Source organism: Rana temporaria, chromosome 6, assembly GCF_905171775.1.
Source record: "Rana temporaria chromosome 6, aRanTem1.1, whole genome shotgun sequence".
NCBI lineage: Eukaryota > Metazoa > Chordata > Amphibia > Anura > Ranidae > Rana > Rana temporaria.
In genome coordinates, this window is record NC_053494.1 from 108,298,085 (window position 1) to 108,321,386 (window position 23,302).

At 41.3% G+C, this 23,302-nt stretch overlaps 1 protein-coding gene across 5 annotated transcripts in view; it reads left to right on the top strand.

Moving 5' to 3' along the window:
* The window catches only part of PMS1 (PMS1 homolog 1, mismatch repair system component), a 140,356-nt gene that overhangs the window by 86,254 nt on the left and 30,800 nt on the right, over window positions 1–23,302 (top strand). For 4 of the 5 annotated variants that reach the window (XM_040357157.1, XM_040357155.1, XM_040357156.1 and 1 more), the window contains exons 6-9: window positions 576–689; window positions 2,979–3,104; window positions 12,836–12,970; window positions 19,180–19,952. In XM_040357157.1, coding sequence (XP_040213091.1) covers window positions 576–689; window positions 2,979–3,104; window positions 12,836–12,970; window positions 19,180–19,952 — 1,148 coding nt within the window. The remainder of the gene's footprint in view (window positions 1–575; window positions 690–2,978; window positions 3,105–12,835; window positions 12,971–19,179; window positions 19,953–23,302) is intronic. The other variant, XM_040357159.1, reaches the window with a different exon arrangement.

Consider the following 23,302-nt stretch of genomic DNA (forward strand, 5'->3'; position numbering starts at 1 on the left):
CTTTCTTGCTCAAAAACTGCTTTGGCATTTAACTTTCAAATATCTTTAATGCTCCTCAGTTTGTGACGGTACATGTATAAGATGTGTGCAGATGTATTTGAGCAATATAATATAATACTTTTAATATCAATGTCCTACTATTCTCCACTGTTGCCCTATTGGTTGCACTATGGTTCCAGTAAATACTTAACGTCTACAAAATTAATTAGTGTTGTTGGTGCTTAACCTTCAGGTGTGTATTTAAATGAATGTGGACTGAGCTCAATATTCGGCACATGCGAATTAGACACTTTGTTTACAAGCATTGCTAGTAAATGTAAAGCATAGTGATTATCCTTTTTGCTGCAATTAAAAAAATAAATTATATTCTACTAATCTTCATGGTTTTGCTAATATATATATTCTAATTTTCAATTACTTGTGGATGCATAAGTATGGAGTTATAAGGGTAGCAGAAATATTTTACAACTTTTAATAGGGAACTTTTGAGTATGTTGTGCCCTTTTTTCTGCCTCTTCTTTGCACTTTTTCTGACACTGTTTCATAATTCTAAATTGTATGATCTATTGTTATAGGTGGTTATATGGCAGAAGAACAAAGTATCAGATCACAAAATGGCACTAATGTCACTTTTGGGGACAACAGTCATGAACAGTATGGTTCCTTTCCAACACCAAGATGATTCAGAGGTTAGTATTTTATAGACCTATCGATGTTGTATACTTGATCATTTGGGTTGCTTATATTCTTCATGCCATATCCCCATGTTAAGCAGAATAGAACTTATCACTGCATATCAAGCTCATTGAGACCTGTCTTAGGCATACATGGCAGTTTATTTGAACATTCAGTAGCTCATACAATATTTACTGTTCTCAGAGACCTGTATATTGTCTTGCCTACATACGTAGTTTTGCTCATTCCAAACTAAAGGGAAGGTTAGTGGCTTTCTGGACTACTACTTGCCAATCAGTGCTTGGAAAACTGCATTTGTATTTCTTTGTCTTCCCTACCTGGAGCCACACAGGCTTTGAAAGTGCACTGTCCCTGTTTCACTTTTTTCTAAAGGTTCAAAAGGTTGTCCTTTAACCACTTAAGGTCCGCCTCCTGCACATATACATCAGCAAAATGGCACGGCTGGGCACATGTACGTACAGGTACGTCCTGTACTAGTACCCAGCCATGGTTCGTGGGCGCGCGCCCGCGGCGCGCTCCCGGGACCCGGTGCGAAGCTGCGGGACCAGCAGACCCAATCGCCGCTGGAGACCCGCAATCAGTCCCCGGAGCTGAAGAACGGGGAGAGCTGTGTGTAAACACGGCTTCCCCGTGCTTCACTGTGGCGGCTGCATCGATCGTGTCATCCCTTTTATAGGGGGACACAATCAATGACGTTACACCTACAGCCACACCCCCCTACAGTTGTAAACACACTTCAGGGAACACATAACCCCATCACGCCCCCTTGTGGTTAACTCCCAAACTGCAACTGTCATTTTCACAATAAACAATGCATTTTAAATGCATTTTTTGCTGTGAAAATGACAATGGTCCCAAAAATGTGTCAAAATTGTCCGAAGTGTCCGCCATAATGTCGCAGTCACGAAAAAAAAATCGTTGATCGCTGCCATTAGTAGTAAAAAATTTTTTTTTATAAAAATGCAATAAAACTATCCCCTATTTTGTAAACGCTATACATTTTGCGCAAACCAACCGATAAACGCTTATTGCGATTTTTTTACCAAAAATAGGTAGAAGAATACGTATCCCCCTAAACTGAGTAAAAACATATTTCTTTTATATTTTTTGGGGGGATATTTATTATAGCAAAAAGTAAAAACTATTGCATTTTTTTCAAAATTGTCGCTCTATTTTTGTTTATAGCGCAAAAAATAAAAACCGCAGAGGTGATCAAATACCACCAAAAGAAAGTTCTATTTGTGGGGAAAAAAGGCGCCAATTTTGATTGGAAGCCACGTCGCCCGACCGCGCAATTGTCAGTTAAAGTGACGCAGTGCCGAATCGCAAAAAGGGGCAAGGTCCTTTAGCTGCATTTTGGTCCGGGTCTTAAGTGGTTAAATGATCCCTATAACACATTGACAAAAGGTCACATGGTCGTAAGCCCCTTTTAGTATTGGCACCCACCAATTTTTGATCGATTTTTCCCAGGGTTTTCACCAAATTTGTAAATGATACAAAAAGGATGCATGAAACTTACAGAACACATGTAGCTTAATATGTTAATAAGCCTGTTTGTTATGATGCACGCATTAAAGCTAAACTGTAAAACTGGAAAATAACATTTTGTAGCTAGTACAGAAAATACCTCTTGTCACTTCCTGTGAGCTTAAAAAACTGTGAAAAAAACTTTATCTTATTTTTTTTTAGCAGGTACAGAAATTGGCTCTTGTCACTTTCTGGGGGCTTAAAAAATCGTATTTCTTTAAATTACTAGTCCCATCATTTTACCATGTAATGGGTTTGAACAAAGGTAGATCTGTTTAAGTTCAAAATAAAGGAAAAGTAGACTGGTAAGCTGCAGCATATAACATTTATATTTTTGGGTTTTAGTTATGCTTTACATAGATCTTGTCCTAGACAGGTGTATATTTTGCTGGAAAAAAGAGACATTTGCCTGTCCTGGATGTGTATATAGGCCAGTGCGCTAAAAGAGCACATTCATGATTAACTCTTTCGCAGCTGGAAGTGTACCAGCTGTAGCAGCCAGAGGTATGTGTAAATCGCCTGCTGCCACCGATTCAAACCTTCTGTTGGTGGCAGTAAAAATGTTAAATGCCTGCTTCTATTTTGTAAGTAGAACAAGAATGAATAAGCCCATTGTATCAATTTGAAAATTTTGCCCCCTAGGTAGGTCTTACTCTTGCCTTACCTGCTGAATACATTGGGCCATCACATAGGTGAGAAATTGAATGTGTGTGGCCACCCCTAGAGCAGAATATATTTGTCTTTTCTTATGTTAGCAGATCAGAATTCATGGGTTTCTTCCAAAGCGAGAGGCAGACAGCAGTGTGACTGGTTCTTCAAGTTCAGAAAGGAGTTTTATTTTCATTAACCAGCGACCAGTTCATCACAAGGAAATATTGAAGGTAACTGTAGACAATACAATTTTATTTGTTTTTATTGTCTTTTGTATTTTATACATGTTTTTGTCTGTTTTGGTTTGTAATATTCTATGCTGCTTTACTGAATATGATATGAAAGTAATGCACACTAAATTGCACATGCACTACCATATTTTTTTTTAAAGCAAATGTGCAATTCAGGGAAGCAAGAACTGTATGTCCTGCAAACCCCACCTGAAAATCTAACCAAATATAAACACAATCTTGTTTAGCTCTATTTCATAGAACTATTGTTCATACTTTATGTTGCAGAAACTACTGCAAATTGCATAATGGTCTTTTATTTTGAGACTTAACTAAACACAGAACCTGGATAATGTATAAACTGAAGGCCAGATGGTGGACTTACCAAGGTGCCATATCCATCAGTGTATAATCTCTTACAATGAGTTGTTTTATCCAGCTGGAAATAGGGGACGTGGAAGCAGGGTGTCCTTTTCGAGTCCCTGTTGGCAAGACAAAAAGAGAGTCTGTTTTTCATATAGAGGTTGTGGCTTTCAGATAGACTCTGACAGCTGAATATATCCAGAAAATGGAGGGTAATTTTCTTTGAATGCTTTGGAGCAGGGCACAAGGAAGAAAGGACAGTGTCTTAATTAAGGTGGAAACACAAACCCTTTTGAGAGTTTACTACACACCATTACACCAACATGCACCAGATGCAAGCGGGATCATGGCGATCTGATCCACATGCTATAGCCCTGCCTCAAACTACATGTATATTGGAAGGAGGTGACTGATACCTTGAACATTGTGTACCAGCTGTCAGCCCCGTTAGCCCCCAAACACTGCTTGCTGAACCTTTTTAGAGAGATTTGACTGGGAACACCACATAGTTACATAGTTACATAGTTAGTCAGGTTGAAAAAAGACACAAGTCCATCCAGTTCAACCACAAAAAAAAAACAAAAAAAAAAAACACAGTACAATCCTATACACCCAACTCCATACCCACAGTTGATCCAGAGGAAGGCAAAAAACCCCAGCAGAGCATGATCCAATTTGCTACAGCAGGGGAAAAAAATCCTTCCTGATCCCCCGAGAGGCAATCGGATTTACCCTGGATCAACTTTACCTACAAATCTTAGTACTCAGTTATATTCTGTACATTTAGGAAAGAATCCAGGCCTTTCTTAAAGCAATCTACTGAGCTGGCCAGAACCACCTCTGGAGGGAGTCTGTTCCACATTTTCACAGCTCTTACTGTGAAAAAACCTTTCCGTATTTGGAGGTGAAATCTCTTTTCCTCTAGACGTAAAGAGTGCCCCCTTGTCCACACCAGAGAAGCCCTTACAAGAACCCTTTTTCTAGCTCGTAAACTGATAATGCTACATTGGAAATCTAAATCCCCTCCTATGGTCAAGGAATAAATTGGTATGGTGGGAAATACAAAGAGAATGGAAAAAATCATCTATCAGTAAATTTGAGAAGATTTGAGGTCCGTTGTTAGAGGTAACGGGCTCACCCCGGAGGATTTAATTATGGATGGAATGTTGGGACTGAATGTGGGATAACGCTGCAATTTTGAGGTACGGAAGATGGATTGTGGTTAGTAGGTTAAAACATTTAACACTTTTGCTGCACTCTATGGTTGTATATAAATCTAAGATACATGTTTCATGATAATTGTTGTTGATTTGAACGTGCAATGCTCCATATGTTTTTTGGATTATGTGTGTGGCAAATGAGTGCTATTACTGACTTTTGGACTGTATGTATTCAAATAAAAACTTTTTTCTGGATGAAAAAAAAAGGTGGAAACACAAGAACAAACAGGACAGCGGATTCGGATTTTCTAAGGGTCACTGAAAATGTCACTGGGCACATTGGCTCCAATTCGGTAGCACTCCACAAAATGGTGACGTTCCTCAGGAAAAAGGGAAAGGACCCAAGGACCCAGTTGGAAATCCACTCTTATACAATACAGTGAGAGTGCCAAATGTACAAGAGTCCAAGGAAATTTTAAAGCGTAACTTTACCCAAAAGCGGGAGTCACACACTTCCTCCTCCTCCCCCCCCTACTTCTTTAAATTTGGCACTTATATTGGAGGGGGAGAAGTGGGTACCTGATTTTGACGGGTACCCGCTCCCCCTCTTTTGGACAAATCACTGCGGTGAATCCAAATGCAATTTCATCACCCACTCCTTCCTCTTCAGCTTTCTGGGACACATCTCATGCATGAACTGTTAAAAGCTTTAGATTTACCTTCAACTATGTAGTTCAAGGACCTGCCTGATTGCATACAGATTGAAAGTGTTTAGGTTTGACCTTATATTATATGGTTATGGTAAATCTAAAGGAAAATTGTACATGAACATTGTATAATGTATGGCCAGCCTTAGTCAAGATGCCAGCACCTGGGCCCGAAGCCGATTGAAGAATCTACTTGGTTGAGGACAGCGCTGGATCCAGGGCAGGTAAGTGTCTTATAGTAAATCCAGCAGCTACAGTATTTGTAACTGCTAACTTTACATTTTTTTGGGAGAGACCGGAGCTCCTCTTTAATGAAAAAAATTGATTCTTAGCAAAATAGATTCAGCACATTTCAGGGGACCAAACACACTCCCTCTCTTCAGGGCTAAAAAAACAAGTCCAAATAAAAAAAAAACATAAATCTAAAGGCACATGGTCACATACATATACCCATTTGTATAAAATATCTGATTCTAGTAAATGGTAGATAATAATATCTTACATACAGACAGCAGAGGTCACTTCATTAGAAAACAGTGAAATTAATAGAATGAGTGATTTGCATCTCAATAAAAACAGGACAATATTACAGTCATTATGTAATACATTTCTTAGTGGAATTAAATGAATTGCTGGGTCTAGAACATCAAACAAGTGTACTCTTTATTACTACAGTATAGACACACCAGAAAGCACCAAAAAAGTTATACGTAAAATCACTGTAAATGTATACCAAAGAAGTAGATATGTTGGTATCTCGTTAAACATGTCATACAGGGAGTAAAAGCATACATTAAAGAGTAGCTCCAGGCTCCACCAAAAAAAATAAGTCACCACCTACAAATACCGTAGCTGCTGACTTTTAACCTTTTCACTGCCAGGCCCTGCCCTCCACTTTTCAAATGATTGTAAAGTTTTGTTTAGAAAAAAAAAATGTTATACTTAATTCCTCTGTGCAGTTGGTTTTGCAGAGCAGCCCACGTCCTCCTCTTCGCTGCTCTTGGTCCCTCCATCTTGTCGAGTGCCTCTACAGCAAGCAGCTTGCTATGAGTCACAGCTCCGTGTGTCCATTCAGACATGGAGCCTTGACCTAGCCCCGCCCCCCTCTCTTCTGATTGGCTAGCTGACTTTGATTGACAGCCGTGGGAGCCAATGGCGCTGCAGCACTGGCTGGTAGCAGGATGGGTAGGTCTTGCAGGGTGATCTTGGTAGAGCGAAACAGCTGTGCAAAGACAAGAAAGTAATCCAACAAGAGCAGGCTGAGGGTCAAACACAGAGAGGTGCAGCTCTTTGCAGGACCCTAGCTGAAGATACAAGTCCAGAGAACAAACAGGGATCAGAACAAGGAGGCAGAAGTCTGGTTCAGGGTGCAGGCTGAGGGTCTAGCACAGGAGACAAGTAACAAGTCCAAAACGCAAGCAGAAGGTCAGGGGCCGGAGACAAGTGGCAGGTCCGAGATGCAGGCCGGGGGTCAAGCACAGATAGCAGGGCAAGGTCCGTTAAGCAAGCTGAGGGTCAGGTCCAGGAGAAGAGCAGAGTAGTCAGTATCAATTCAGGTCACAACGAGAGTTCAGATACAGGAAACGGGAACTAGACTCAAACAATCGCCGTTCCGCCGCGCATGCATACAGGGACGCGGCTGGTGCGGCTGAACTGGTTATTGACACACTCGTGGACACCGCTGGAGAGAGATAGGGCTCAGGTAAGTATTTAGGGGGTGCTGGGGAGGTTGCCACATACAGAAGGTTTATTCTCTTTACAACTCCTTTAAACTTCGCTAGCCAGCCAATTTTTGCAATTTTTTGATTGCTTTTTTATTTTTCCTGTACAGCTTTGAAAGTTTGTAAAAGACCCTCAAACCATATATTTTCTGAAAGCACATGACCAGGAGAACAAAGTAAGGTGCTTCTGATTTTTAGGGCCCAATGATATTTAGGCAAATGTTTAGCAAAACAATATTTTCGCAAAAAATACACTGAAATAATTTTTCGCAGCAAATTTAACAAAATTCTTATTAAATATAAAAACTAACCGTTAATAAATATCTAATATTTGTTCATTTGAAATTGTTCCTTTTTGCAAAATGGTGAAAATACAACATATACGCAAAAATGTAAATATCCAAATATCTAAAAAAATCGGGAGGTTTTCATTTTTCATTTACAGCTTTCGGGGTTTGTAAAAGACCCCCTGAAACCATATATTTTCTAAATGCACATGACCTGTAGAAAAAAGTAGGTGCTACAGATTTTTTTTTAAGGCCCTGTGATATTTGCACAAATGTTTATCAAAACAATATATTTGCTAAAAATACTCAAAACATTATTAGCAGATGCAAACAAAGCAAATTTTACAAAATTTCTGCTAAATACCTACTAAATATAAAAGCTAAACCTGTATTGAATTAATAAATAACAAATATTTGTTTATTACAATTTTCGCCTTTTTGAGAAATGGTGAAAATTTAACATACGCAAACATTTCCCTAAACATCTGGAGGTTCATTTTTCATTTACAGCTTTCAGAGTTTGTAAAAGACCCACCAAACTATATATTTTCTGAAAGCACATGGCCAGTAGAATAAAAAGAATGTGCTACTGATTTTTAAGGCCCTGCGATATTTGCGAATATGTTTATCAAAACAATATTTTCACAAAAAATAAACTGAATTCATTATTAGTGGATTCATACATGGCAATATTTACAAAATTCCTGATAATTCCTAATAAATATAAAGGATAAAACTATATTGAGTTAATAAATAGCAAATATTTATACATTTAAAATTGTACCTTTTTGTGAAATTGTGAAAACCGACGGTGCATAATACAGTAAATAAAAACAATTAACTCTAAAAAGCTGGAGGTTACACTTTTTCCCCTTACAGCTTTCAGAATTTGTAAAATGCCCCTCAAATCATAGACATTCTGAAAGCTTATGACCTATAGAATTAAAAAAAATGTGCTACTGATTTTTTTAGGTACCATAATAGTTGCGCAAATGTTCAATTTGCCCTTTTTTTATAAAAAATACACTAAAATTATGATTAGTGGGTACATGCATGGCAACATTTACAAAATTCCTGCTAAATTACTGCTAAATAAAAAAGCTAAAACTGTTATTAAATAACAAATATTTGTAAATTTTAAATTGCGAAAATGTGAAATTGTAAAAACTGAAGGTACGCAAAACTGTAAATAAAAACAATTTGCTCTAAAAATCCAGAGGTTAACATTTTTCACTTACAGCTTTAAAAAAGAGCATGCATTTTCTAAAAGGACATGACCTGTAGAATAAAAAAGTGCTACTGATTCGTTTTTTTGGGGCCTGCAATAATTGCGCAAATGTTCATCAAATCGCAATTTTCACAAAAAATTTGCTAAAATCATTATTAGTGCACACAAACACAACATAACTTTCAAAATCCCTGCTAAATTGCTACTAAATCATCATTAACATGTGGCATACTAAAGTGTATGTCCCTGGAGGGCCATGTTTACCTGCATTGGGATGCACAGATGTTCCCATCTATATCAATTGGGATGCAACGGTTACACAGGCATAGCCGCTGCTCCCAACCTGACATCCGTGTGGGTGTGGGTGCACGACCCCGAAACAGAGAGTGTGAACTCAGGGACATGCACCCAGACCTACATGGATGTCAAATTGGGTGCAATGGCTCTCTTCGTGCAGTTTGCTACATTCTAAATTATATCAATGGGACTGCCTGCACAGGAAACAACGCAACACTTCCCAACACGGTCTTGAATGGGTATACGCTGTGTATGCCCTATGTGAACAAGTCTCTAGGCCCCTTTTAACACGAGTAGACCATTTGCGTTAGGCTGTCAGGTTTCAGGCAGAAACGATCAGACCACCCCTTGTTCTCTATGGAGAGACTGATGTAAATGGACATGTGTCTGTTTACACCCACCTGCATCCGATTTGATCCAGTCCACCATAAACAGACAGATGGGGATCTGTTCACCATATGTCTAGCTGATCGGATCAGATGAAAACGGACAGTATCTCAGTATGATTTTTTTCTTCAAGTATTCTAAATTTTGCTGCAGAGCTACTGGGGCATAGTGTTGCAGCTTCCAGATTTGCCCTTCAAGCCATACCCAGATGCTGCTGGGAGCAAGGCATTGATCCAGCCTGTAATGTGCTACCTGGGCAGTAGACTATGCCTTAGGTGCTCACCTTAGCCACCTTAGTGCAACATTTTGAGTTAGCCACAAAGTGCTTTACAGGTTCAGGGCTGTGGTTCATTCATCCAGGGGAACCCTGTTTCTGAACACTCCTATGGGAGTATTCCCATCAAGAGGAAAATGACCCCTTTCTCCTGCCATGTCCCCTGTCTCTAGATAGGGAGGTTGGGGTGGAGAAGAAGGGGGGATTACGAGCGTACATGCACACGGGCACAGGCACGCTGACTTGAAAAATGACGCTCAAACAGGAGCCATAAAAGGATCTCAGAGGCCAGCAGCTCTTCCTTTGGGGCACAGCAGCAGTCAGGGGCACGTAAGCTCTATGTGGTTGGTGGGGCACTACCAAGAGAGACACCCACTCTGTAGCATGAAACTGCGTTTTAAGTTGCATACTTTATGTAGATTGCTAAACTGAGCACAGTAGTATATGTATTTTGGTACCTCGACTTGTTGCTTTGTAATATGTCTTCCCTTAGAAGGAATTCAGGGACTAAGAAAGACAAGAAAGTACGGCCGCCTGAGACAGGGGGCTCTAGCCGTGCCTGACCAGTACCCTCCTCCCCTTTAAATTTTGGCATACCTATACAGGAGGAGCCATTGCCACTATCAGGGGTAACAATTTCTCCGGTGGCCCCTGGTCCTGCATATGTCACTGAGGACACTTTTACTGCAGCCATGGTAAAAATTAGAAGGTAAGATCGCTCTGCTAATCGCAAAGTCCTTGCAAAAGGACAAAAAGCGAAGCAGATCTCCTTTGGTGGTTTTAGATCCCCTTTCAGAAAAATCTGAAGAGGTGAAAGGATGAGGATGAGGTAACACCTACAGAGGACAGGAATGAGGAGTCGGATGAATCAGGGATTTCAGAGGAACCCTTTTCTGCTTCCCAGATGCTAAGGTCACAGGTACAATGTTATGCTGAAACAGTGTGAACTGCATTCAAGTTGCCCTCTTCGGAGTTAACTGAATCACCTGTCTCCTCCCTGGGCTTATTAAAATCCCTGCAGAGTGCATGCTATTTTCCAGTTCATCCGTTATCAGAAAAGTTAATTTACACAGACTGGGTAAAGAGTTATTAGTGACGCTGGCACCGGAGTACCCCTCATCTTTCAAAGGTCTCTGGGTGTCACGGGTCATTCCGTTACAAGATGTTTTGTTTATTTTGCCAGATGGTCCCAGGAAGGAACAAGCGGCATCAAAATCCACTATCTCCAGGTGGATTCGACAGACAATTATTCAAGCCTATGGTTTAAAGAATAGGACGACTCCTTTTTCTGTTAGGGCGCACTCTACCAGGGCGATAAGTGGTTCGTGGGCAGTGCACCACCAGGCTTTATTGGCTCAGATCTGCAAAGCTGCAACTTGGTCCTCAGTCCACACATTTTCCAAATTCTATCAAGTGGATGTGAAAGGACAAGAGGATGCTGCCTTCGGATGAAGTGTGCTGCAGGCAGCAGTATAAAGCTTCTTGTCCATGGCGGCCTGCTTGATCTGTGTCACCCACCCTTCATATGGAGCATTGCTCTGGGATGTCCCATTATGTAATGACTAAGGCTCTGTGTCCCGTGGTGTACGAGAAAAGAAAATACGATTTTTAAAACAGCTTACCTGTAAAATCCTTTTCTTGGAGTACACCACGGGACACAGAGGTCCCCCCCCTTCTTATGGGAACCTTATTGCTTGCTACAAAACTGAGGTACTTCCCTGATGGGAGGGGTTATATGGAGGGGAACAGTTGGTTGTGCCAGTGTCCAATCACCGCTGGTGAACCTTAACCCATTAAGTAATGACTAAGGCTCTGTGTCCCAAGGTGTACTCCAAGAAACTGATTTTTACAGGTAAGCTGTTTTAAAAATCCTATTTTTGGTCCTTTTTGAGGCAGTACACATGTACCTTGACTGGTGGCAGACTGTTTAGGCCCTGTGGAGTCAGCCCTCTCTCTCAGAAGAAACTCCAGACCCCTCTGCTCCTTCTGTCAGACTTTGCAGTGGAGGAGTCGATTGACCCTCCACTTTTGCATAAGGGTTCTGGGCCTAATGGTGGCCTCCTTCAAGGAAGTTCTGCATGCCTAATTTCACTGCAGAACATTGCAACTTAATGTTCTGTCTGCGTGGGATAGGAGGGCTCTGTCCCTGACTGCCAAATATACCTGACCCGCAAAACCAGGCTTGCCCTGGCATGGTGTGTCATTGGTCCAGCAAGGGGTCAGGGAAATGCATCCTACCAATGGTTTGAAAGGTTTTCATGACAAAATGCTATCCTGTCTTGCTTGAGAGAAGTCATGGATATAGCCTCAGTATAGGATACTTTTGGAAGAAGCTCGTCTCCTCCAAATCTGAGTTCTGGAGCTCAGAGTAATTCAGTTGTTCCTGCAACACTGGAACTCTTGACTGCAAAATCATCTGACCTGAATTCAGTTGGAAAATGCCACAACAGTGTTGTGCATCAACCACCAAGGAGAAATCAGTACTCTTACAGCTAAAAGAAATACCTACCAGAATCTGGCTTGGTTGGAGCTTCACATTCCAGGCCTGTCCACCATGCACATTCCAGGTATGGGCAGTTGGCAGGCAGAATTCTTCAATGTCTGGACTGCAGGAGTGCCCCCTTCATCCTAACGTGTTTTGACCCAGCAGGTGAGGGATGCCAGACATTGACCTACTCGCATACAGGTTCAACATGAAACTGGCCATTGAGAGCCGGTCACACTCACATGTCATGCGAATTAAAAAAAAGCGCATCCAATTTGCACATATGTGAAACCGGCCTTCTATAGTGTTTGGTTTAATCCAGGGGTCTCAAACTGCCAGCCATCAAGCTGTTGTGAAACTACAAGTCCCATCATGCCTCTGCCTGTGGGAGTCATGTTTGTAACTTTCAGCCATGCAATGCCTCATGGGACTTGTAGTTTCCCAACAGTCGGAGGGCCTCCAGTTTGAGACCCCGGTTTAAATTGTTGCTTAACAAACTATTATTTAAAATCCTCTTTGAGTTTATATATTTCATTTTTCCCCTGATACTGTGTCCCCAGTGGTTATGCGTTATGCTCAATACTATACTGGTATGTTAATAATGACTTTTTCTTTCACAGATGGTTAACTATTGTATCCTTTGGATCTTTTTTTAAAGCTTATGTAAAAATTATTTGTTGATATTTGCAAGAAGTTATTGATTTGTCTTTTTGTGCTAATGGATCAAGCACCGTGGATATTTTATGTATTAATTTTTAGGAACTATACTGATTTCACATCATTTATTTCTTACTATGTTTCTTTCCTTTACTATTTTTTTAGATGGTTCGATCATACTATAGCGAACATACAACTTCTCGTTCTTATCCTGTGTTTTTCATGAATATTGTTGTCCCTGCTTCATTTGTAGATGTTAATTTAACTCCAGATAAAACTCAAGTAATGTTACAGAATAAGGTAATGGTCCATTCCTTACTTTAATATATACGGTATTCTCCATCTGTTGTGCATGAAGCCTGCAGATCAGTTATTGCAAGAAGAATGTTCAGCATGAAAATCAGATTGATGCAGAAATTTTTCTTTGGTCAGTCCTATATACTTCTTGTAACTACCATAACCTATCACCAAAGAACAACCCAAAATAAATTCTCCTTCTCCTGACGATCGCAGCAATACCACATGTGTATGTGATTTGTTGTTTGTACCCGTAGTACGTAGCGATACAATGTATCTCTCTCCTCTATTCACAGAGCGAGAAACACAGGAGTGGACCTCACAGTGACTGATTACTGTGTTACCCAATCAAAGGCTTCCACAGTGATCAGGTGAACTGGAATTGGGAGCTCTGGGTCCTGATTGTTAGTACAGGGTCCTAGGCTCTTGGTGAGACCCCGTTCTCTGTGCTGGTAATGCGCTGTGCAGGGCGCTCCCTGCACAAAGGGAGACACACATATGCGGCCCCACAACAAAAAGGTCACTATATATGTGTTACATCGGCGTGAAGGGGTTAAAGTGTATGTGCAGCCAAAAAATTTGGTTTTAGTAGGGAAGAGATTTATTTTTACTTCCTGTACTGAAAACACGACAGGAAGTAAAAGGAGATCTACAAAGTGACAGGAATCCAGTTCTTAGAGGGTTGTTACAAGAACTGTTGTCTTCATTGAAAGATTTTTTCTTACCTCTTTTTTTGGTGACAACTCTAAATTTGGAATTCCCTTTTAGTCTCAGTGACAATGGTGACTATTTAGAATGCCCAGTACGGCCACAGGCAGAGGTTCTAATAGTTTCCTATAGTATTTATCTATAAAATACGTTTGGGTTATGCATTCCCTTTAAATAACAGTAAAAAAATGTTCTTGTCGTCCTTAGTTTCAAGAAAATATTCCCTTTTTCATATCTAACACATTTAGTCTTGGGTGTAAACCAGGGGTCCTCAAACTACAGCCCGCCAGTGTGATTTTCCCGGCACGTGGACTGAAACTAGTGACAGGGCAGTGGCGACTAAACTGACAGGCTCTGAGAAGGGACACAGGCAGAGCTTCAGCTGCGGGGGAATTCCACCCCTCCCTCTCCTTGAGCAGAGCATTAACCTGGCAATGCCTGCTCCTATTGGCTACATTCAGAGCCAATAGCTGGCAAACTAGAGCATTATGGGAATTGTAGTCCTGGATACCAGCAGGCCCCATGATGATTCCCTGAGAGGAGTTTAGCCCCCAACATGCCGAGCAGGAGGGGGAATAGGAAGAGAGGAGAAGAAATGCCATAATTTTGTCGAGTGGAGGGAGCCAGTGATTCTTTTATTACCCTCCAAGGTAAGAACTTACCTCCCATCTATCTGGCTGCTCCCACTCTGTTCTACCTTTCACCTGGCTGCTCCAACTCTGTTCTACCTTCCACCTGGCTGCTTCCACTCTGTTCTACTCTCCACCTGGCTGCTCCAACTCTATTCTACCTTCCACCTGGCTGCTCCCACTCTATTCTACCCTCCACCTGGCTGCTCCCAATCTGTCCTCCCCTCCACCTGATTGCATCCACCCTGTCCTCCACTCCACCTGGCTGCTCCAACTCTATTCTACCTTCCACCTGGCTGCTCCCACTCTATTCTACCCTCCACCTGACTGCATCCACCCTGTCCTTCCTTCCACCTGACTGCATCCACCCTGTCCTTCCTTCCACCTGACTGCATCCACCCTGTCCTTCCTTCCACCTGACTGCATCCACCCTGTCCTTCCTTCCACCTGACTGCATCCACCCTGTCCTTCCTTTCACCTGACTGCATCCACCCTGTCCTTCCTTCCACCTGACTGCATCCACCCTGTCCTTCCTTCTACCTGACTGCATCCATCCTGTCCTTTCTTTCACCTGGCTGCTCACACTCTCTTCTACCCTCCACCTGGCTGCTCCAACTCTATTCTACCTTCCACCTGGCTGCTCCCACTCTGTTCTACCCTCCACCTGGCTGCTCCAACTCTATTCTACCCTCCACCTGGCTGCTCCCACTATTCTACCCTCCACCTGGCTGCTCCCACTCTATTCTACCCTCCGCCTGGCTGCTCCCACTCTGTCCTCCCCTCCACCTGACTGCATCCACCCTGTCCTCCACTCCACCTGGCTGCTCCCACTCTGTTCTACCCTCGACTTGGCTGCTCCAACTCTATTCTACCCTCCACCTGACTGCATCCACCCTGTCCTTCCTTCCACCTGACTGCATCCACCCTGTCCTTCCTTCCACCTGACTGCATCCACCCTGTTCTTCCTAATAAGTTTATGTTGATTAAAATTGTTCTTTATTTTAAATATTGTATTTTTTTTCCTGTTTTTTTTGTACTTCAAATAAGATGTGTGCATAGGTTCATAATTTTTTTAAACTATAGTCCGGCCCCCCAACAGTCTGAGGGACCGTGAACTGCCCCCCCCCCCTTCTTATAAAATGTAGTGCTTACTAAGGCAGTCATTGAAGTGGAATTCCATGTGTCATTTTAACCCCTTTTCAAAACGGTAAAACATATGTGCAGTGCCCAGGAGCTGGGCTTTAAACCTGGGCATCACATACATGTGTTCTTGTGTTTGTGCTTGTAGTGTGCTCGATTGTGCGCTCCCAGCACAGCGACTGGACTGTTGGTGACAGCCCTTGTTCTTCTACCAACAATGGGGACCTGGGGGAACAGAATCCTGGGAACATGATCACTGTGATAGCCTCTGAGTGGCTATCACAGTGATAATTCAATCTGTAGCCTGCACGTGTTGTTTTTCCTCTGTGAAGAGGATAAACAACGCACTTTACTTCTAGCAAGGAGGATCTGATTAATTGTATCTTTTTCTCCTCACTAGCAGACATGTCTTCATAAAAAAAATGTTGAAGAAAAAAATAAAGAAAGATTAACTTCATTGCTTGCCCTAGTTTATTGAGTGTCTCAGTGTCAGAGTTCATGGCATTTAGTGGCAGTGTGATAGTTACGGTTAGTCTTGGTGTCAATTAGTGGAAGTGGCAGTATTAGGGTCAGTGTATTTAAAGCGGAGTTCCACACAAAAAGAGAACTCGGTCTCAAACAATTGACCACCCCACTCCCCTCATTTTAAAAAAAAAACGTTTTCATTTTTTTCATACCTTTTTTGTATGTTTTCTTTGAGTCTTCCATCCCATATCTCCACAGCAAGCTACGTCACTTCCGTGGTCTTATCCGGCCCTCCTCCTTCCCCCCCCCCCTGTGGATTTTTGGGACCTGTGTGTGTCTCAGAAGACGATGAGACCATTCAGAGAGTGCCTGAAGGCTTCACTGCGGGTTTCCCTTACTTGAAATGCTAGTGCCTGCACTCGAAGCCGATGGACGGATCGGCTTTGGGTGTCGACACCGCTGGCTCCCTGGACACGTAAGTGTCCTTATATTAAAAGTTAGCAGTATTTGTAGCTGCTGACTTTTAAAAAATAAATTTCCCCATGCTGGGACTGTGCTTTAAGTTAAGGAAAAAAAAGTTTTATATTTAGTGTCAGTGTCATAAATGCACTGTTGTTTCTTGGTCCTACTACGAATACAAAGAACAAATCAAACACACATGTGGTTTTGCTGCAATTGTCAGGAGTAGGAGTTTTTTTTGGTGGTGGGTCATGGTAATGGTGTAAAAATATCCTGCAAAAATTTAGAAAAAGGCTTTATGGGGCTAGTTTCCCTTTCATAATAAAAAAGAGTCAGGAATTATCCATTAATATTTCCAACCAAATGAAAGCCCAGTCTGTCCTGAAAAAAAATAAGGTATAATCCACCTGAATACACTAATGCCGCGTACACACAAACCGTTTTTCATGACGAGAAAAATATTTAAATTGGTCATTAAAAACAATCGTGTGTAGGCTGTAGGCATCAAAAATTTAGAACCTGCTCTATTTTTTCTCGTCGTCCTGTTTCAAGTTGTCGTTTTTCTCGTCGTGAAAAATGGTCATGTGTAGGCTTTAACGACAGAGAAAAAAAACCACGCATGCTCAGAAGCAAGTTATAAGAAGGGAAATTTGCATAATCAGCCCAAAGGGTGGTGCCATTATCACAATCGTGTGTATGCAAGGCAGGCTTGAGAGGAATCACATCGAGAAAAACTTTGTTTTTTTTCCATGACATGAAAAACGGTCGTGTGTACGCGGCATAAGAATTTGCGATGAATAACACATCAAAGTTGCAAAAGTGGGCTTGAGTGTTAAAGTTTGTTTTCACACTAGTCATGAAGGGATTAAATAACTTCCATTACAGAATGATATGGTATGCTATAATGAGCTTAGTGCTTCTTCATCATAGATATGATAAAATCTGCCTGCATCTCTGCTATTCACTGATACAAGGCTTCTCTTGAATGGTGAAGAAGCACAAATTCCGCGTACACACAACCATTTTTAATGGTCTAGAAAAAACGACTTTTTTTTCAACCCGATTATTGTTAAGCCTGCCTTGCCTACACACGATCTTTTGCTGATTTCGTGTTAGTAAAAGTTTGGTGAGAGATGATTCGCGCTTTTCAGTCTGTTACAGCATGATGAATGTGATATCTCCATTACGAACGCTAGTTTTACCAGAACGAGCGCTCCCGTCTCATAACTTGCTTCTGAGCATGCACGTTATTTTCACGTCGTTAAAGCCCACACACAACCATTTTTTACTACGTTTAAAAATGAAAACGTGAAAAACGATTTAAAGCATGTTCTAAATTTTTAATGCCCATTTTTAACGTCGTGAAAAATGCTCTGGAGCCCACACATCGTTTTTAATGATATTAAAATGTCATTTTTCACATCGCGAAAAACGGTCCTGTGTACGCGGCATAAGTCTGTGGCACTCTTTGTATACCTGGCAGCAGACGGCAAATCACCCATACTTCTGCTGGAACACAGCACTTACAATACTCGCTACATTAAAACATTTTTTTTGTTGTTCATAACAGACCTAATTGCTTTCTTACTTCCAACCCCATATCCAAAAAAGTTGGGATGCTGTGTAAAATCTACATAAAAACAAAATGCAATTTTTTGCAAATCTCACAAAGCCATATTTTTATTCACTATAGAAAATAAAAAACATATCAAATATATGAATTGATAAAATGTACTATTTAAATAAAAAAATAAGGTCATTTTGAAATTGATGACCGCAACATGTCTAAAAAAAAAAAAAAAAAAGTTGGGACAGGGCCAGGTGTACTACAGTGTAGCATCCCTTTCTCCAGATTTTTGGAATATTTTGATTTTATGTACTGTAGATGGTGATATATTTAAAGTCTTTGCAATTTTACATTGAGGAACATTATTCTGAAATTGTTTGACAATTTGTAGACGCAGCTTTTCACAGATTGGGGAATCTCTGCCCGGCTTTACTTCTGAGACACTCTGACTCTCTAAGATGCTCTTTTTAAAGCCATTAATGTTATTTATAAGTTGCCAATACATCTAATTAGTTTCAAAATTATCTTCCAGCTCTTCCTTATTAGTACTACTTACTTTTTTGAGACGTTGCTGACATCATGTTCAAAATGACCTTCTTTGTTTCTCAAAAACATTTTACGTTTTTTATTTTGCTATTAAGAATAAAATATAGGTTTATGAGATTTGCAAACCATTGCATTCTGTTTTTATGTAGCTTTTACACAATATTTCATATTTTTTGGTATTAGGGTTGTATATAAATTTACAGTTACATTCCAAAACAATGATCTTTGTATCTGCTTTATTATGCAAACCTTATGTCTATGCTATGCCCTGTGTAAAACTAAACCATAGAAAGATCCAATTTTAAGGTTATTTGCACTGCTTAGTCTCTTTCATTTTTCCTTTGCTTCTACAAACATTTAAGTAAATAAAAATACCAACTGTGTTCCAGGCTACATTAGTGTTTTATCCTCCATCCTTTCTTAATGCATGAACTCCTTGACATACTGCCACTGACCTTCTCTGTTTCATTGGTTGTTAGGCCTCATATATGCCAGTGGCCTTTTAGGCACTCCATTTTAGTTTTTCTGTCCCTTGTATGTTGTGCAGTATGATGCCGTAAGAAAGAAAAGGTTTACATTGTTATAGCTGAAAGAAGAGAAAGTCATGTAAGGTGCATTGACGTAATCTAATCATTGACGTAATCTTGCAGCAAAACCACATGTGTGTTTGATTTGTTCATATTGGTCCTCTATCATAGGAATCCGTGCTCAGTGCTGTTGAGACTACCCTGAAGTCTGTGTACTCCAATCCAGTACTCAAAGAAGTTGACAGTGTCAATGCACAGTTTACAGAAGCTGATGTGAACATTAAAGATTCTTCAAAAGCAAATGATGGCAATGATATGATTGTTGCATCTACTGATCCTTTTGAACGGAATGCGCACACGCATTTAAATAATAGTGATGGGAAACTGGAAAACGAGACGGAAGCCCTTATAACAGATCCATCAGCCAACAGTGGTATTTGGCATAACCATAACAGACCGCAGCATTCCAGCACAGAACATGTTAAAGATGATGAAGCGGACAGGGAATTTGAATGCAATACTGCTGGAAAACCCACAGAATATGAGAACACCATGTCAAATAATAGCCTGGAAACGTCTGATGATAATTGGAGTAAAGGGACTGCTTTTAAAAATTCGAAAGGCAAAAACCTACAACCTGTTACAATATTGTGCTCTTCAAGTGACACAAACACCAACAAAAGCTGTGAAGAAACTGGTTTAATCAAGGGCCCCAAAGATCCCGAAAAGAAATCTACAAATGTAATCTCTGAGAAATCTGGGTTCATAACTGCTTTTGATTTGATGAGTAACAGGGTTATAAAAAAACCCATGTCTGCAAGGGATATTTTCACCCAAGAATACCGAATTAATTATCTTAAGGACACGCCAAAAATTGGATTTGATGACATTTCTACGGAAATGTTGGATCTTTGGGAACAACTCGGTGAAGAGGAAAAACTTCAGTAAGCTCTACTTGCATGATATATTAAGCCTGTATTTGCACATACCTATATCATGCAATAGATCCTATTTACAATTGTTTCTTGTACCAGTAAAACAAAAATCTGTTCTGTGATAAATAGTACAGGTAATGTCAGAGTTTTGCATATACTGTACTGCCTAACTTTTCTATACACAGTAAAAGAAACACATTGACAGTTTTGTTGTACATTGAAAAACATCTTAACCACTTAACGACTGCTGCATGTAAATATACGTCGGCAGAATGGCACGTACAGGCAGATGGACGTGCCGGTACGTCCCTGCCTAGACGTGGGTCGGGGGTCCAATCGGGACCCCCCCCCCGGTACATGCGGCGGTCGGTATTCGTCTGGGAGCGATTCGGGATGAGGGGGCGGCTATTTGTTTCTAGCCACCCCCTCGCGATCGCTCCCAGCGAATCATCTGCCGCCTCTGCCCGCCCTGCCTGTGTAAGTGTAAACACAGGCAGGGGGAAGTGATATCATCTCTCCTCGTGGCGGTCTTTTCGACCGACGCTGAGGAGAGAGAAGACATCAGAACTGTGAGTTGCACTTAACAGTACACTGACACAGTCACACATAGGCACACAACCCCCCCAGTCACCCCCGATCAGCCCCCTGTCACAGTGTCACTGATTGCAGTGATAATTTATTTTCTGATCACTGCATTTCGTGTCATTCGTGACAGAAAAAAGTGTTAGGGCAGTTGGCTTTAGGTCCAGGGTAGCCCCCTACCCCCCCTAATAAAGGTTTAACCCCTTGATCACCACCCTAGTTAAAAGCTGTGTAAATTCCAGAAAATTTACCCTAGTTTGTAGACGCTATAACCTTTGCGAAAACCAATAAATATACGCTTATTGCGATTTTTTTTTTTTACTAAAGACATGTGGTTGAATACATTTTGGCCTACATGTTTGACTAAAATTTAGTTTATTCGATATGTTTTACTTTTTGTTATAAGAAAAATCTATTTTTTTCAAAACTTACGGTCTTTTTCCATTTATATCGCAAAAAATAAAAATCGCAGACGCAATCAAATACCATCAAAAGAAAGCCCAATTTGTGGGAAGAAAAGGACGCAAATTTTGTTTCGGTACAAAATTGCATGACCGTGCAATTACCAGTTAAAGCAGCGCAGTGCCAAATTGTAAAAACACCTTTTGGTCCTTTAGCTGCATATTGGTCCGGGGCTTAAGTGGTTAAAGCACATTTCCTTGGATATGCCAGTGTGTAAATATATCTAATTAGTGAAGCCCTATGTATTGTTTGTAAGTTATAGTTAATATAGTTACAGGGCTTGGGGAAAGAATTATTAAAAATGTATTTTCACTTGGTGGATGGCTGCCATTTTTACTGCATTTATGTAAACAGTACTCACTTGTACCAGCAGAAAGTAAATGTTACTCACAAATAGCAATATATTGCCTGATACCAACATTCAGTGTGTAGCGAAGTGGTTGTAGTCTAGGTTTAGTCAGGCATTATGTAAGTCTTGTCACTAAATAGAGACCAAAAAAACGTTTATTTTCTTTTGTATATCTTGATGCAGCGCTGAGTTTTAAAGTGGTTGTATCTATTTAAAAAAAAAACACAAACATGTTCTACTTGCTCTGTTCAATCATTTTTTATAGAGAAGCCCCAATCTTCTCAGGTCCCTCGCTGCCTCTCCTGGCTCCTCCCCCTGTCTAGCGCACCCCATAGCAAAGTGCAGCTTGATCCTGAACTGCACTTTGTGACCATTGGCCTGGCCCCCACTCTGCTCACTAGCTGTGACTGCTACCTTTCTGTCCAGTAAAGAGAGAGAGAGCTGCTCGGGCACAGTGCTGGACTGAGATCAGGCTCAGGTAATTGTTAGGGGGGGTACAGATGTTTTTTTACCTTAATACAAAGAATGCATTAAAGTATAAAAACACTATGCCTTTATAACCACTTTAACTCATTATTACTTCTATAAAAAAAATTATAGTTAAAAACTGTACCCTAGTAAGCAATGCATGTACACCTTGTCAAATGTTGAATATAAAAGCCCAATTCCAAGTTCAGCCTCCAGCTCCATAGAGCTCCCCCCGATGCATACTCACTGAAATGTTTAGCTTACTTCTATATTTACCTTTTTTTAATGTATTCATGTCGGTCACATGACACGCAGTGTCCTCATCTCCTTCTGATCTTCTTATGGCAGTGGGCATGCAGATACTGCAGGGACACTATCACCACTCTTTCCCTCAATACACTATAAAGAAAGGATGCCATGATGACTCCTCCTCATAGGTGGGTCGATGACACCCTGCCCTTACTCTCATTAGTCTGCAAAGCAGTGGCGGTGCGTCCATAGAGGGTGCAGGAGCGCAACCCCCTCTCTCCTGCACCCTTCAATCACCAATAGATAGATTCATGCATTGCATGAATCTCTCTATTGTCGACGCTGCCGCCCCCTATTCAGGTGTCTGGCCCCTTGTTGGGCACTGGGCGACTGAATTACAGCGGTGGGGGTGTTTTTGGAAGTGCCTGATTAGAGCCGTCGGCTCTAATATGCGTCCTGATTAGAGCCACTGCTGTGCGTGTGCTGTTTACACAGTGTTGTGTTAGAGAATCAAATAAATCGATTCCCTAACACTGACCCACCTCTCAGCCAATCAGGTGCATCGGGTCTGGTTACCTGTCACCTGATTTGCTGAAGCAACAGGCGCTTTGATTGGATGCCTATCAGGCGTCCAATCATAGTAGAAGAGGACGAGAGAAGACATCGAGGACTCAGAGGGAGCGTGGAGGACAGCGCTGACCCGAGACACACTGGCGGCAATTGATGGGGCACACTGGCAGCAATTGATGGGGCACACTGGCGGCACTTGATGGGACAAACTGGTGGCAATTAATGGGGCACACTGGCGGCAATTGATGGTTACAGTAGCTGCGTTTGATGGCACAGTGGTGGCAATTTATGGGCACAGTGGCTGCGCTTGATGGCACAGTGGTGGCAATTTATGGGCACAGTGGCTGCGTTTAATGGGCACAGTGGCTGCGCTTGATGGGCATAGTGGCTGCGCTTGATGGGCACAATGGCAGCATTTAATGGGCACAGTGGTGGCAATTTATGGCTACAGTGGCTGCGTTTGGGCACAGTGAGTCTGCAATTGATGTTTTTTTTTTTCAGTTTGTTTGCACCCCCCTAAAAATTTTGAGCACCAGCCGCCACTGCTGCAAACTTTAAAGAGTAAGCATACTTTAATTAAAGGTACATTTTCTCAATTTCTTTAACTCTCCAATCTAGTTGCAGCCTGCTTACTCCCTCCAGCCAAAGTCTTCACATGCCTACACCAGTGTAAAGCCGG